This window comes from Chrysemys picta, chromosome 23 (genome assembly GCF_011386835.1).
Source record: "Chrysemys picta bellii isolate R12L10 chromosome 23, ASM1138683v2, whole genome shotgun sequence".
In the NCBI taxonomy this organism is placed as follows: Eukaryota; Metazoa; Chordata; order Testudines; family Emydidae; genus Chrysemys; species Chrysemys picta.
The window spans coordinates 13,397,579-13,413,761 of NC_088813.1; the positions used below are offsets into that span (position 1 = coordinate 13,397,579).

The 16,183-nt window shown below is 50.2% G+C and overlaps 1 protein-coding gene and 2 long non-coding RNA genes across 4 annotated transcripts in view; 2 read left to right on the plus strand and 1 right to left on the minus strand.

Annotated features, from left to right (window-relative positions):
• NHSL3 (NHS like 3) overlaps nucleotides 1–958 on the minus strand; it is a 53,959-nt gene extending 53,001 nt beyond the window's left edge. The window contains exon 1 of the mRNA XM_065577119.1: nucleotides 55–958. Within this exon, the coding sequence (XP_065433191.1) occupies nucleotides 55–337 (283 nt within the window). The 5' untranslated portion in view covers nucleotides 338–958. The remainder of the gene's footprint in view (nucleotides 1–54) is intronic.
• Nucleotides 169–2,298, plus strand: LOC101933347 (uncharacterized). The gene is made up of 2 exons (XR_010594663.1): nucleotides 169–309; nucleotides 2,032–2,298. It is a non-coding gene; the product is annotated as an uncharacterized LOC101933347 (long non-coding RNA).
• Nucleotides 2,299–4,543: 2,245 nt separating this feature from the next.
• LOC122172624 (uncharacterized) lies at nucleotides 4,544–15,738 on the plus strand. 2 transcript variants are annotated; one of them, XR_006173105.2, is made up of 3 exons: nucleotides 4,544–7,048; nucleotides 10,570–10,679; nucleotides 12,294–15,738. It is a non-coding gene; the product is annotated as an uncharacterized LOC122172624 (long non-coding RNA). The 2 variants fall into 2 exon arrangements; XR_010594664.1 differs by having other exon boundaries at nucleotides 4,544–6,873.
• Nucleotides 15,739–16,183: the final 445 nt, after the last annotated feature.

The window sequence follows — 16,183 nt, forward strand, 5'->3', positions numbered from 1 at the left end:
GCCCCTTTCCCAATGCCCAGGCACCCACTCCTCCAGGGGCAGCCCCTGCCCTACCTTTGCCCTTCTTGGCTCGCTCCTCCTGCTTCTTTCCCTTAGAGGGCGCCTCCCCCTCCGCTGGGGGCGCCCCATGGTGGGCGTTGGAGCCGCTGCTCTTCTTCTTCTTCCTCTTGCCCCGAAGCCAGCTGAAAGCCCAGCGCAGGCTGGAGGAGCCAGACTTGGGCTTCTTCTTCCTCGGGGGCCCCTGCGCGGAAGGCACGTCCCCTTTTTCCTGTCCGCCGGCGGGGAGCCAGGTGTCCTCAGCCGCCGCAGGTGCCTCCTGCGAGCGCCTCCCGGACATCTCCGGGCAGGGGAGGGTGGGTCGCCGAAAGCCCCGCTTCACGGGGAGAGCTCGCCTCGGCTACGCTCCGCCCGGGGGAGCCACCGCAGGACGCGAGCTCCCCATCCGGGGTGGGGTGAAGCGCCTCCCCTCCCAGTCTCCCGTGCCCCACGCCGGAGCCTCCTCTCCCGTGCGCCCCAGCCCGCCAGGCTCCCGCCTCTCCCCTGCGCCCAGGGCTCCGGGCCCCCCTCACCTGCCCCGGGACACCCCCCGCGTTCCCCCTTCCCCGTGCGCCCCAGCCCAGGCTCCCCGTCCCCCCGGGGCTGTTCTGCTCCGGGTCCGCTCTGCGCCCGGCTGCACAAGGCGCCAAGGAAGCAGCCGGGGAAAGTTTCTCCCGGACGGGCGGGCGGGCGTGTGTGGAGCGGGCGGGGCCTGCCGAGCGCGCTGGGGTGTGGAGAGGCTCTGCCCCCGGCCCCTCACTCCGCCTCCCCGGCTGCCCGGCCCCGGCCCGGGGCTCCGCGAACGCTCCGCAGAGTGCGCTCCCTAGCCCGCGCAGGGCGCACCGGAGAGGGGCCCGGGCTGAGCTACCCATCCCGGCCCGCTGCCAGGGAGCGCGGCGGCAGGTAGGAGCCCCGGCGGCGGCCTAGGCGGAATAGGTCGGTGGGAGGGCCTCGGGGAGATGCCTAGCGGAGGAAGGGGGCTGACCCCGAGGGTAGGGAGTGTGGGGCTAGGAAGCTGAGCTGCCCCTGAGGAAGGGGAGGTGCGTGGGCCAGAGGAGGGCTGTATTGTGGGGGGCAGCAGGGGGCAGGTTAAAATGGGGGGGGGGGTTATCTCCTCCTCCAGGCTGGGGAGGGGCACCGTGCTTCCGAGCCAACCACCCCTGGCTCTGCGGAGGCTCCGAGCCCGGGAGCAGGCTGGAGAGAGAGAGGCCCCATTGTGACTGTCTGATTAGAGGGGAGCGGTGGGGCGAGGATTACACCAGCAGGATGCAGTGCCTGGCTCTGGGCAGGATGGGTAATTCCCCCCCCCCCAGCTTTCTCCCTTCCCCTCTGCCTCCCCCACGCGCTTGCCCTGGTGTGTGTTTGGAGGAGGGGGTGTCTGCATTGAGATTACGGGGTCATCTTTAAACGAAAGAATTATCGCTTTTTATTGAACCTTTCCCTTTGCATTTTATTAAAATTGGCTCCTGAGCCCCATCACATGGGAGCCTGGGGGCATTTCCAGCATCCCTTGTAAAAAAACGAATCTCCTATTCTAGCCATGGTGGGTTTGGTCAGTTTTTTAAATCTAAAACCCCAGCAGTCACAGCATTTAAAATGGAAGTGAGTGTGGGGTCTATTGGTTAGAGCTGGCACTATGAGCTTATATCTGGAGGACTGGGGGTTAGGACTCCTAGGTTCTACTACTGAGGTCTTGGACAGGAGTATAGTCTAATGGTTAAAGCAAGAGATTGGGAGTTCCATCTAATCTGCTGCCAATGGGGATATCAGCACTCCTGAATTCTTGTGTGATCATGGGCAAGTCCGTGCCTCAGTTTCACTATCTGAAAAATGGTAAGTAAAAACATTTTAAGCTTCACCACTCACCTTTCAGGGCTTTACAGGATCTTCAGAAGAGGTGCAAGTTATATACAATAATATAAAGTCAGTGCAACGGAATGAGAAGGGAGAGATTACTTCCAATTTCATGACTGTTCTTTTCCCCTTTTATTGCAGGTAGCCTGGTACCACAGTGGTGCTTTGAACTGAAGTCCTGAAACTTGATGTATCCTGGAAGCAAAGCACAGTCTTATTGTTTCATGAATGATGACAAAGCTAATCAAGGGGACACTTCCTGAGCATAATTGGGGAACTGATAGCCTGGATGTGACCAGGGTCATTAACCCTCTGTTGGTCATTCATTCCTAGTAAATGCCTTGTGTCAAGCTCCGGCTTGTTGTTTATAAGTCTCAATTGGAAAATAAAAAGATATTGGGTCTTTAATTGTTTGATGCAGTTTTATTAGTCTGTATTTATAAAACAAGTAAATGTAAGATACAATTTGAGAAGAAAAGTTCTGCCTGTCAGGTGCAAAAAGCCCACACCTAGCAGAGCAGAGTTTAGACTGGGAGTGGATGGGTCATTATACAAACTAAAAACCGACAGGTTTCAGAATAGCAGCCGTGTCAGTCTGTATCCGCAAAAAGAACAGGAGTACTTGTGGCACCTTAGAGACTAACAAATTTATTATTTCCCCATGCTAATTTTTCCTCTACTGTTACTCACACCTTCTTGTCAAATGTTTGAAATGGGCCATCCTGATTATCACGACAAAAGTTTTTTTTTCTCCTGCTGATAATAGCCTACCTTAATTGATTATTCTTTTTAGAGTTGGTATGGCAACCCCTATTTTTTCATGTTCTCTCTGTGTGTGTGTGTGTGTGTGTGTGTGTGTATACACACAATCTTCCTACTGTATTTCCCACTGCATGCATATGATGAAGTGGGTTTTAGCCCATGAAAGCGTATGCCCAAATAAATTTGTTAGTCTCTAAGGTGCCCCAAGGACTCCTCATTCTTTTTGCTGATACAGACTAACCCGGCTACACTCTGATACTTCGTGTATGTCTGTCAGAATTATAAGTGAGTGGATCCAAAGCTACTGGAGATAGTGTTTAATCCCAGACGAATTTACAACTCTCATGCATCCACCTATGCCTGAGAAACACAAACATTCCCAGACAGACACAGAACCTTTAGGGGAAGGGGAATGTCAAAGCAGGCTGCCAAAATAGCTGCAGTATGAGTGTTGTGTGTGCGAGCCAGAAGGATAGCTTGAATCATCCTCTGCTCTCAAGATTCCATTCATCTCCTAATGATGCATCCTAAAGCCACTGAAGGAGCTGTTATGCATCTTGTCAGAGCTATTAGTTGGCAGATCTTTGACATGATGCATTGTAATGGCTAGCCATACATCCTGTCAGCCTGCCGCTTGCAATATTATTGTGTTAAAACAAAGGGGTGGGCTACAAACCTTGCAAGAAAGCAGAAGCTAATTTTCTGTGTTACAGTGCTATGTGACAAACAAGTTACCCATGTTTTAAGTTATTGTGCAGATGTATTTTCTAACTGTGTAGGCTGCCTGATTGCTCTTTAAAATGCAACCTTTCTTAGAGGCTCAAAACGCTCTGCCTAAAGACGGATGACTTTTTGCCAACTTCTAGAAATGGCTAGAAGGATTTTAAACCTCAGTCTCTGGAAACTAGCCCCTGTCTCCTATGGGCTTCCTAGTACGTGTTTGTAGAGCCCTGCAAAGCTGTAGATAGCCGCGGACCATTTTTGCACATTGCTGATCGGATGTGGACACAAATTTTCTATCCACATATCTGTTTACTGTATCTATTTCATTCACATGGTCCGTTCTTAGGGTGCATATTCTGTGATTTGTACAATGCTGAGTGTCTTGCTGCTGCTTAACAAATAAACAAAAAGGCTTCTGGACTGGAAATGTGGATACTGTGTAGCCTGGATTTCCCCATGAGCAGGGCTCTGATTCCCCAAACTTCAATTTTCTTTCATCCACACCGTCCCTCCTCTTAAACTTCTTTACTTAGATCTAAACTATGACTGAAGTAAACTATATTTTCCGATTGCTCCTGGTTTTGGCCCTTTCCTCAGCTTGCCTGTTTACTCCATGGTATGTTTAATGTTATCTAGGGGCTATGGTGTCTTTACCCTCACCCTTCAGTAGGGTCTAATACTGCACCCATCCCCTTTCATCTCTCCTTCCCTTACACCAAAAGGTCTGTGGCCTAGTTACTGACCCCTGCAACAGTTGCAATTTGTTCCACCTTAACTACTGTGGTATGAGTGGCAACCTTGACATAGTCATCACTATTCCCCTAGGACTGCAACATGGCTCCAGAAGGATGGATTTCCTGGCTAACCTGGCCCCTCCAAGAGCAGCCCAGTCCCAAAGGAAACAATGATTATATGTGAAATTCACATCTGAGAGAAGCAGCTGTGAGGAACTCGACCTGCAAAGCTTTTGCTGTGGGCCCATGGGAACAAGCTCCACCAACCCCACCTTGCACAGATCTGGGGTATACAAGCAGAACAAACGTGGTGTTTGTCAGGAAAAGTGCATGTGACCAATTTAAAAATAACTGAACTTTGCAGGGGAAAAGCTAATCCCTAATTAGGGCTTTTTTTTTTTTTTTTTTTTTTTATACTTTGTGCTGCCGGCTGCTAATGAGTCATGAGCCTTCCACAAAGTGATCGTATTTTTCACCTCTTTCCCCTCCTCAAGTGGCAACTGAACCAGTTTGAAAATATCTTTGCACTCAGTTATGGGGCGTTGTCCAAATAATTATGAAAAGAGAGGCAAGAGAATAACCATTAGCCTGCAGGGAAATCTATCCCATTAGATGTGCTAGGGAGGGAAATGAGGGATGAAAACACCCTTTCTGGGATGATTTCTAGAGGGTGACAAAAATGCCCATGTAGTAACTGCAGCCCTTACGTCAGTCTTATTTTATAGTTATGGCCTGAATCCCATATTATAATAATTGTACCCAGCCCTGTGATTAGTGCTGTTCATTGCTGTGCAAGAGACCAAGTGCTGTAAAGGTGTATTAACTTTGCTCAGGCCTTTCCACAAGGGTCAGCTTGGCTCTCCCCCCTCTCCCCTCCCCCAAGCTAGTCTATTGTTAATGTCCTACTCAACAGTCTCCTTTTATAGTCGTGGCACTGGTTAGAGGAGTGATCTATAGGTACTGCTGACCACCTTCTACTGCTGGAGTAGTCAGCACAACACTACAAGAGGACCCAGAGAGTGGGGGGGGGGGCAACCGCAGTTCTTCCCCAAAAGCCCTGCCCTGCAGAGTCCCATGAGGATTATCCTGCCTAGTCATTTGCAGTATTTACAAGCCGCGGCTGGAGAGGTGGTGTGATGCTGTGGGTTCCACTGCCAGCAATGCACTCATGATACCCAGCTGTGTAACTCATTTTCTGCAGATGCAGCCAAGACCATTGCAAGGGTGTCAGAGTGCCTAGAGGAGATCAGTGTCTGGAAAAAAAGAAGCTGGCTCAAACTCAACTCAAGCAAGACCAAAGTGACGCTGGTTGGGAGGGGAAAATGTTTCCTGGCATGAGTCAGGACACTGACCTCCCCTCCCACTAAAGGCATCTGCCCCCTATTTATTACAGTGGTGCAAAGCCTTGAAGTCCTGCTGGACTCATCACTAACCCTGGTTGACCAGGCAGTGACAATGTCAAGGAAAACCTTCCAGTGGCAGCTTGCGGGGACATTGCCCTTCCCCTCAGAGGAGGATCTTCTGGCCTCCCCAATGATCCATGCATTTATTACCCCGACTGGATTTCTGTAACTTACTCTATCTGGGGCTGAAAGTGGAAGCAATGCATAGGCTCCAGTTTGTGCGGAATACAGCAGCCCGACCCCTCAGTGAGACCAGCCCCTGACAGCACATCACCCCTGTGCACCAATCCCCCCCTACTGGCTCCCAATCAGTTTCTGCTGACAGTTCAAGGCAATGAGTCTGATTTACAAAACCGTCAGTGGGTCAGAACCCAGCTACATCAATGACCAAATCGCCATCCAAGACCAAAGTACTTCATCTGGGACAAAGCAGCTGACGAAACCCAGGACAAGGAGTGTGAGGGGAAAAGCAAAAGCATTCTTGTCCCTGGGGGCTTGACCATGGATTGAGCTATCAGAGGACATCAAAACACATTGCAGGATCCTCAATGACACAGGTTTCTCACAACAACAGCAAGTTTTCTCTCTTATTAAAACTCCAGACACACCCAAGCCAACTGTCCTTAACCTTGGGACAGGCAAAGAGCAGAATCCTCTGAAGTTTACTATAGTTGTTGCAGTGCAGGTCCAAAAGACCTATGCAGCATTTAAGAAGCTATAGTGATTGGGGGATGGGGGGCAATAGAAAACCTTAAGACAGATGAAGTTCAGATGCTTTTTGCTGGGTTTTGTTCCCTCATTTCCTCTAACGCTCCTTTCCCCCATTATATTACCTATTTTAGGTACTACTATGGCCCTCATTATCCCAGTCTCTGAGCCCCTCGCAATCTTTAATGGCTTTATCTTCACAAGACCCACAGTATTATTATCCCCATTTTAAAGATGAGGCCCCAAAGCACAGCGAGACTGAGTGATCTGCCCAAGGTTATAGAGAGTAAGGTGGAATAAACACTGAAGCTGGGACTCAACTCCCAGACTAGATCCCCAACCACTGGACCCTATTTCCTTTCCTATCATAGAGCCAGTGCCCCAAAATTAACGCTGATCTTGCCTGCCAATCACTAATCTCATAGCCGCAGAGATTAAGGTTGAGAGGAGATATTTGCTGAGTAAGAATTTCCATGAAACATTTGGACAAAGAGAGGTTTCATTTCTGGATTGTACTTTGAGCCTTATGGTCAATTTTTAAACAGAGAACGTTGCCCTCTGACGTGTTGGCTGATCTGAGATGTTACGTCAGGAATAAGAGACAGGTCTGGTCGTTGCAGAAGCTTGAATGCTCCTGTTATTTCCTCCCTCTGGTAAGGATCATCTTCAAATCAAGTAGAGCTTTGCTAGTGAAGAGACAAAAATGAAACGGCAGCAACAGGAATAGGAACAATGGGCAGAATTTGAATGTCTTCATTTTGTGCATGTGCAGCTGAATTTCATACTGGTCTGACAGCTCTGGAACCTCGAGGGGTGAGATTTTTGAAGGTATGTAGGCATCTAAAGATGCAGGTGAGCATCTGCAGGGATTTTAAAATGCACCTCGGTGCCTAACTCCCATTAGTTTGCCCAACCTGCTCAGGTGCTTTCGTAATTCTCAGTAGCTGCCTATCCGCATCTTCAGGCACTTAGGTACCTTTAAAAATTTGGCCTAAGGCCTCTATCAACAGAACACGTAGAGCACACGCAGGCTCCCTTCGCTTCCCAAACATTATTCAATCAGTATACTTAGCCCGTGGGGCTTATGCAGTCCTGCCCCTGGCCTCACTTCTGAGACTCCCAACAGGGGGAGCCAACTGCCGTGGAAGTTGGCTCCGCAAAATTTCCCTGATTAATGCAAAAATAGGAGGCTAAACCAGTGTCCAGGGTGGGGAGTGTGTGCCCTTGGGCCACAGGTCCAGCTGAGCTGTGCTTGGCCAGGATGGGGGTGCAAAAGTCACTATGTCACCTTTATACCCTTCCTCTGACACTGGGGCCAATTCATCCCCCTGTACGAGTTAGAGCAGCCTCGGGGCAGCTCTAACTTATGCCAGCTGGTAATGGCCCCCAATGGGCTGTTAGATCATATGGGAATCACCAGAGAGCAGCAGTGCTCTGACCACTCCCCTCACTGTCCCCTGTCCCCACATTAGCTGGGCAGCTATGGATTTCTCCAGGGTGGCAAAAAGAGGCCATAGCATGAGCCAGATCTGGTCTTGCAGTCCCTCTCCTCCATCTGTCTAGATGCTCCCCCTTTAAATATGTGCTTTTAGAACAGCCCACCCTCAAATGAATCCCATTCAGATGCTGAACTCTCTGTGCCTCTGGTTTCCTCCCTCATGTGGACACCGGCGAGGCCATCCTCCCTGGGCCCTGTCTCTCCTCTGTCTATCTCAGCCTCATTAATACCCAGTAACATCTTCTTTGTAACCTGCACTGAGGCTGCATTACAAGGGCCTTGTTCAGATCAGAAGGCACAGTTGTTCTTGCCCTCTGACCTGTGCAGTCACACCTAACTAACCTGCTCAGGACACCTCAGCTTTTCATCTCCTAGGTCACAGCAAACACCTTGCAGCTGTAACTCACAGAGTCCCAGGAGTTGGAAAGAATCCACTCCAAGGTTCCTGTTAATTTTTACCTGTATTTCTCTCTTCACCCAGCTGTGTGTGGAAAGTGTAACTTGATCTGTGTCCTGCCCAGACAGGCGCTAGCTCTGGGCTCCTTCACAGCTGGGTGTGCCGGCTGGAACAAAAGTGACATGGCCACTTCCAGAGCCTGAGAGGTGTTTCTGACACTTCTGTGCCTGCTGTGAGAACAAACTTTTTGCTGAAAGGAACCTGGCAGTGACGGGAGCAGTCCAGTCTGTGCATCTGCTCTAACACAGTGGCCCCAAGAGATGGAAAAACCTAGCCAAGAGCCTTTTAGGCAAGCACTCAGGCCCCGCAGAGACCATGTTAGCTGAGCCCAGACTATCCATGAATCATTGCAACTGTTTGGGAAGGGAAATGTCTAATGGTTAGAGCAAGGAGGCCTGGGTGTCGGATCCCTGGATTCTATTCTCAATTCTGTCCCTGATTTGGATAAGCCACTTACTCGCGCCGTGCCTCAGTTTACCCATTTGTTACATGGAAACAATAATTCTTCACAGGAGCATGGAAGTTAAATAATTTATGCTAATCAATTAATCAGTATAATTTATTAGGGCCAAAAACTCCATTTTCAGTCGGTCACAGATTATTTATTAAGTGTACTGCATTAGTGCCAGAACCCCATTGTGCTAGGTGCAGTACAGACACAAAACAAAAAGACGGATCCTCCCCCAAGAACTGACAATCTAAGCCCGGGGTAGTCAAGAGGTAGGTCGGGAACCAAATCTAGACTGCCAGATGCTTTTGAACAGACCACAAAATCTTTTTATTTACTTATTATCATCTTTATTGTTACTATTTTTGTATTATTTTCTCTGGAGTCTGGAACTTTGACTATACCTTGACCAAGAAACTTGGACCTTGACAAAAAAAGAATTGATTACCCCTGACTAAGCAATCACAGATGTGTCAGCTTAGTACTACAGAACCACTGTCACTTGGGGCAAGCTTTACAAACTCCGGTGACGATTCTCCATGCTGCAAGGCACAGAGACACTAACGGGGGCAGGAATGGAATATTCCCAGTGAAAGGGACTCCACACCGCAGTAGGGCCAAACTAATATCGGGGTTGGGGAGTGGGGACAGGGAGGGGGAGTGCTTAGACCACTGCTGCTCTCTCTGGTGAGCCCCATCTGATCTAACAGCCCTTTGTGAGTCATTAACAGCTGGCACAAACTGGAGCTGCCCCAAGGCCATTCTAACTTCTGATCTGAATGGGTTTTTCCCAAGCATTCCAAAATCATGAGTCAGGCCCCCACCAAAATCATGTGATTAACTTCAAATTCAGGAGGGTTTTTGAGAGCAGGTAAATAATAAATTCTTTTCCTTTTGCCTTCTGGTGTTGGAGGCCTTAGGCCACACTTGGGGTCACACTTTCAAGCTTTTCTCTGCGACCACAGGGACTAGAAACTTACTGTTTATTTTTTAAATGGAGGCTGCGACTCATGTACTCACCTCACTCCAATAGCAGGGGCCTTAAGGCAAACATCAAATTGCGTGAGATTCATGGTGGCAACACTGCCACCAGCATGGAACATCTGGAGCAGCTGTTTGCTAGCCCAGCTCCCAGCCCCAGGGGTGTCAGGAAGGGCGGGGGTAAGCGGAGCACACTGCGCTACAGCTATTCTCGACTTCCCAAGGCCCATAAGACCCTAAATACAGAGGAAGATGCATGGTCCCCAAGTGGCTCCACAGCGTTGTGAGTTCAGTCCTTGAGGGGGCCACTTAGGGATCTGGGGCAAAATCAGTACTTGGTCCTGCTAGTGAAGGCAGGGGGCTGGACTCGATGACCTTTCAAGGTCCCTTCCAGTTCTAGGAGATGGATATCTCCATTATAAAAATAAAAAACACAGGGATTGTAAAGGAGAGTTAAAGCCCCCTTTGCCTCACCCACCCCCACTTTCTATTCCTGTGCTCAGTTCAGGGACAGACTAACGAAGAATCGTGGCCTCTCGTTCTTGTTTCAGGAAAGTTGTATGTGGTCTATGCGAGACATAAGGCCCTTATGGCAGGGACAGTGTCTTTCATTGGGTTTTGTACAGCACCAGGCACACTAGCCGAGATCCCTACGTAATCACGCTAAGCGCAGAACAGGTTTTTTTATTACAATGCTCAAAAAGCAAACACACTGTAACTCGTGATGAACATACAGGGAGGGATTCATCAGGGGTTTGGAATGATAGATAAAAGTTTGCAATTTAGAAAGATGTTTTAGAAAAGAACATTTGAAAAACATCTCATTCAATTGCCATGTGCATTGTCTGTGCTCCTTTGTAAAACAGGGATAATGACATGGCCCCTCTCTGGTAAGGTGCTTTGGGAGCGCTGGATGAGAAGCACCATATCAATGCTAAATGTTTTATTTCCTTCCCCATCTCTAGTGATTGCACCAGGATGTAAGTGCGTGAACAGCAGCCTTTTCCTTTCTAATCAGACTGCTCCATTCAGTGATATGCGGGCCAGGGCTGCTGATGCCCCACTTTATAGCCGGGTAAGTGATTGTATTGTCACAGCTGCTGAATAGCATCATCGCTGCATGAATCGTTCAGGCCAAGGGAGCAGATTAGAGAGGACACAGCTTCTGTTTACACACAAATAGCTTGTAAGTCAGTAAAGAAGGGGCAGGAAACACAGAAAAGTACATGACATTTTAGTAGGGCTGTCTGTCCGTCTAAGGCAGAGTTTTCAACCTTTTTTCATTTGCAGATCCCTTTGGAAATCTCAGACATAGCCTGTGGACCCCAGGTTGAAAACCACTGTTCTATGGTAACGATATCCTTTCGCAGACCCCTTAAACATAGTCTGTGGACCCTCAGGGGGCTGCAGACCACAGGTTGAAAACCACTGGTCTAAGGCATTTCCTGTGTGCCCATCACTATAGTATCTAGATGCTAAAGGATCTGATGGGCATGGGATTTGATAACACGCTATTGTTGACACATCACATGTTTACACTTTGTAAAGTTGTCTGCAGCCTAATCGTGAGAGTTTGAATTAGGTGAAGGTGCAGCTCCCGAACGACGGACAAAGCAGCAGGGCTGCCTAGCACCTGCCCCCGGCTTGCTGTCATTCAGCCCACGTGGACATCTGTGCAGCCTGGCCCCGATGCAGGAACACATGCCTATCCAGGATAGCACCTAAGCATTGAAGGCATATGCCCTGGTGTCTTCAATGGAACTTAGTTGCATGCTTAAAGTTAAGAATGCATTGAAGTCCCTACCTGAATCAGGACTGGGGTGTGTTGATCAGGCAGTACTTGGTTTCAGCCAGGAGCTGGTCAGCCATTGGGACATGGCTTATGCAAATGACCCTCCCATGAGCCCTTGGAAGGAACTGTGAGCGTGTCTGAAACTCCTGCAAACCACAAGTTGCAATACAAAAGACAGGCAGCTGCAGTGATGAGGAGGGATCAGAAAGCTTTGGGAAATGTGTCTGTGAATATTAATACTGAATGGCAATTAGGAGGACATTGTCAAAAGACAGCTCATAATTTTAGAATCAGCGCATTGTTGTTACAAACTTCCCCTCAGCAGCATGACCCTGAAAGCTCTTTGCTAGCTCCATCCATGCACACGTCTCATGAGCACAGTGGGTTGTCAATAATGTGGGGTTATCATCAAGGGCTGGGCTCTGTCTTCAGCAGTTTGTTCATGTAGGGTTGCTCATGCGTGCTGAGCTGCACGCACACACGTGTTTATGAGTGTAGGGGTGTACATGATTGCTGGGCCACACACACACATGCTCACATTTATTATTGTAGGGCTGGTCTTGGGGTTGTAGTACCAGAGATTGCACTGAGGTTTTGGCTGCTTTAGACAAAAGAGCACTGACAAACGTTTTGCAAAAGGATCTGAACATGACACAGACTCTGCAGGGAGAAATAAAGGGAAAAAAAAAACACATCCTTTTGATTTTGGACCTACCAGCTTTAATGTCATCCACTGAATAGAAGTTCAACTCGTGTGCATGGCCGTAGCTGATTTTTGGACATCCCAGCTTTGAAGCAAAACTATAAGAATTAAAACAGGAGGTAAGTTTCTCTCCCACGTGTTTGGGGGTCAAACATTGCCAATTCCCAGCCTCCTGCAGCCTCTTCTTTCTGCAGGACTGGGAGCATCCTCACAACACAGCTTGGCTTTCGCTGTTTGGTGCCTGAACCTGCTTCTGAGAAGTGTGTGGAGCCATCAGGACAAGGAAGCAGTGGGAAGTCGGAGCATCAGTGCCACCGACATAAGCAAAGGGATTGTCTGGAGGATACTTCGTGGCACAAGGGAAAGGAACAGGGCTTGCTCTGCCGAGCCTCGGCGTGAGCAGACCCCCACCCAGAAGACACAGGAGTTCTGTGGTGTAGCCACGATGGCTATTATCATTATTTGTATAACAGTAGCACTGAGAGGCCCCCAGCTGAGATCAGCATCCCATTGTGTTCGGTGCTGTGTAGATAGAGAGGGAGAGAGAGTCTATACCTCAAAGAGCTTAGAGCATAAATAGACAAAGGATGGGAGAAGAGACTTGCCACAGGGTTACCCAGCAGGTCAATAGCAGAGTTAGGAACAGAACCCAGGTCTCCTAAGTCCCAACCCAGTGTCCTACCCAATGGACCATGCTGCCACTCTAGCACCAGTCGGGGGTCAGCCTCTCCCTGCTGCAGCTTTTTTGCCTTTCTTGGAGAAAAACCTGGCTCCAACCCTTCACGCCAGATTTCGCTCCTCCACTTTGCCGAGACGGAGCTAGAACAGGCTAGAGGAGCTGCAAAGTGGGCTCCCACCTAGCCCTAGCCCCAGTGCTCTTAGGGTTCCCCCCTGGAGTCATCTCATAGCTCGCTCTCTCCGTCAGCCACTAACTTGGAAAGAGCTTCCCAGTCCAGCCACGTGGAGGTGGGGGTGGTTCCCAGTACAGCTCGCTGCAGGTGGAGGTGGAGGGTGATTTGGCTGAAGGAAGGCTGGGCAAATGCAGCAATAGGAAATTTTATTTACTCCTCCAAGGAGGGAGGGGGCTGGCTCTGCTCCTCTCAACCCCAGATCCCCCTGTTTTACTCTGGGAAGGGGCTGATGCTGTGATTCTCACCCCCGAGCCCTCCTGTCTCACCCAGGCAGGGGGCTGTCTCTGCCCCTTTAAACCCCAGAGCCCCCTTTATCCTCCTCTGAAGCTCTCCCCGTAACCCTAACCTTGAGCCCCCACTCTCCCATGGGGCAACTCTCCCACGGGACAACTGCTGTCATGAGAAAGCCGCTTTTCTCTTTTTCACCCTTCCCTTTAAGCCAGTAGGGCCGACAGAAAGGGCCTAGGCAACTGGGAGAAGCTAAAAACTGCCAGCGATTGTAACCACCCTGCGGGCCCCAGCTCCGGGTGCCTCATTCCCCACAGTCACTCTATTGTCTGCACAAAGACAAGTTCCAAGCTCCTTCAGGAACATGGGAAATAGTGGGTGGTTGGCAGCCTTGGCCTCTTCCCTTTCATCTTTCACCCCCCACCACCACGGCCAGATGAGTTTTTAGTCTATTTTCTCCTCTTCTCCTTCCTCCTCCTCCTCCCCCCAGTCTCACTAGCTTTCTCCTGGTGTCTCCATCCGCTCGGTCTCTCCGTCCAGGCGCCTGCCTGAGAGCTCTTGATCTGATTCCCACATCGCACAAACAGCCCTGGATGTTTTGAACAGGGTTGCAAGTCTCTTTAGTGAAGGGTTGAATGCCAGACCCCCAGGACAGGAGAGGAAGCCTCCTGCAGACCCGCTACAAACAACTCGCCCAGCCAGTGGCAACAGGACTCCTCTGGATTTTTGGCATAATTCAGAACAGCTGCTGGGAATGAATTCTATGATTAAATGTGGAGAGCGAGCTCCTCTGGGGGGTGGCAGCTCCAAGTCACTGGAGCAGCACCACAGTGGGGGAGCCAGAGCGTGGCCCCTTAATATCCACATCAGGCTACATTGCCACAGGGGGGTGGAGATGCCCATGAGTGAACATGGACACAACTGTCCTCCCAACCTGCTATAGAGGGTGCAGACACAAGGACCATTGGTGCAGCCCTCACCACAATTAATCCTATTTACCCCTTTCAGTTGGGGGGTCCCAAAGTCTATTACTGGCATTACTGATTTAATCCCAAACAACCCCTCCAGTGAGGGAGGCAAGCATCACCCTTATTCACAGATGGGGAAACTGAGGCACGGAGCTGGGAAATGACTTGCCCAGGGTCATGCAGTGAGCGAGGGGCAGAGCTGGGAACAGAACCTCTGTTCCCGCTTCCCAAGCCGAGGCTGTAACCACAAGGCCCACTCCTCACAAAGGAGTCCTGGGGTGAAAGAACAGGGGAGCTGCGCAGCCTTCTCACTCAGTCTAGGACAAGGCGTTCCCCTCAGCCCTGGGCTACACTGACTGAGCAGCGTGGAAACAACACACTCCCTTGTCTCCTAGAACATAACCACTGCCCTGCTCAATGAATTAACCTCAGCTGGTTCTAAGCTTCCTGGGAAAGGGTTTGCTCTGCTCAGAGGTGCCCAAATACCTTCCTATCTTAGTCTGGTTAGCCTGCCCCGGCCCCTTTCTAGAGCAATCAGGGAGGGCTGCAGCTCCTGTGATTACCTCCCATCATCCCAACACTGCATTTACATTCCCTTCCTGCAAATCGCATGAAATTAAAGCAAATCAACAACACGATTATGCCCATCGCATGCACAGAGGGATGGGATGACACCCATGAGATAAGGATGAGTCTGTGACATGAAGCAACAAATCCAGGCAAGGTGATGCTTCAGACAAACCCTCCACCCCCAGCAAGGGCCCCCCGAGGGTTCATTTTGGTGCATTAGGTAAGGAGCCAGTGTGCTGCCTCCTCACGGCACAGCCTTAATATATTGGACTCAATTCATCCCTGATGTAACAATGAAGGCAATGGAATTACACCAGGAATCAGCCTGGCCCATATTGCTTTGTACAGGGATTGCCTGGGGGGGGTTAAAGAGTTGAAACGAATTAACTAGTTCTAGTACGTACGAGTTCTACATGTGCAAACTGCCTCCTTTCGAATCGTGCCTATCCGTCCGTGTTCGTTCACAGCGCACCCATCAGTGCCGGAACTCAGCATCAATGGGTACTTACATGTTGGAACATGTACAAAAGGTGTCTTTAAAGATTCATGCCTACCACAAGCTCACACAAGGTTGGCCACACCCTCTCACTAGAATCCCTGGGGAAGGGGTGATGGGAGTGATGGGAACAAACCCTATGGATTTTCTAAAATGGAGACTTTTATAAAAACTTTCTCCTGAACCCTCGGACTTTCCTCTCCTGCAGATCAGTGAGCGGAAGTGTAGCCTCTAGGATAGGTGAGATACTGGGAGCCATGGGCAGAGGGTGTCACAGGTAGAGTGACCAGATGTCCCGATTTTATAGGGACAGTCCTGATTTTTGGGTCTTTTTCTTATATAGGCTCCTATTACCCCCACCCCCGTCCCGATTTGTCACCCTAGTTGCAGGCCAGGGGTGGCTAAGCCTCCCCAAACAGCCATGCGTGGCCCCACCCACACTCCGCCCCAAGGCCCCCTCCTGCCTCCAGGGGCACTCTTTCCCTGTAGCCGGGGCTAGGGGGGGTGGCTGGAGCCATGCCACTCACCTGACCGATGCTCCGGGGCTCGGGGCTGGGGTGGGGGGACTAGTGGCCGGGGGGGGATGGGAACTCTGGGCTCCAGTGGGGGATGGGGGTGGGGCCTCAGGCAAAAGGGGCAGGGCCGGGACAGGCTGCCCACGCTGAGAGCTGTAGCAATTGTAAGGGTTTGTTTTAAACACAGGAGGTAATGTCTGGGCCAACCAGAAGAAGGCAACACTGGTACAGGGGTAGGGGTCATAGATCATATAGGCCAATCTCTGCAAATCAGGATGATGCAGGCAACAGGAGAGAGGGTCATATGTGGGGATGGGAATGGGGCTGTAACAACAGGGGAGAGAAGGTGGGTACCAGACAAGAGTCTGGAACAGAGCAGTGAGCAGCTAAAGGCTT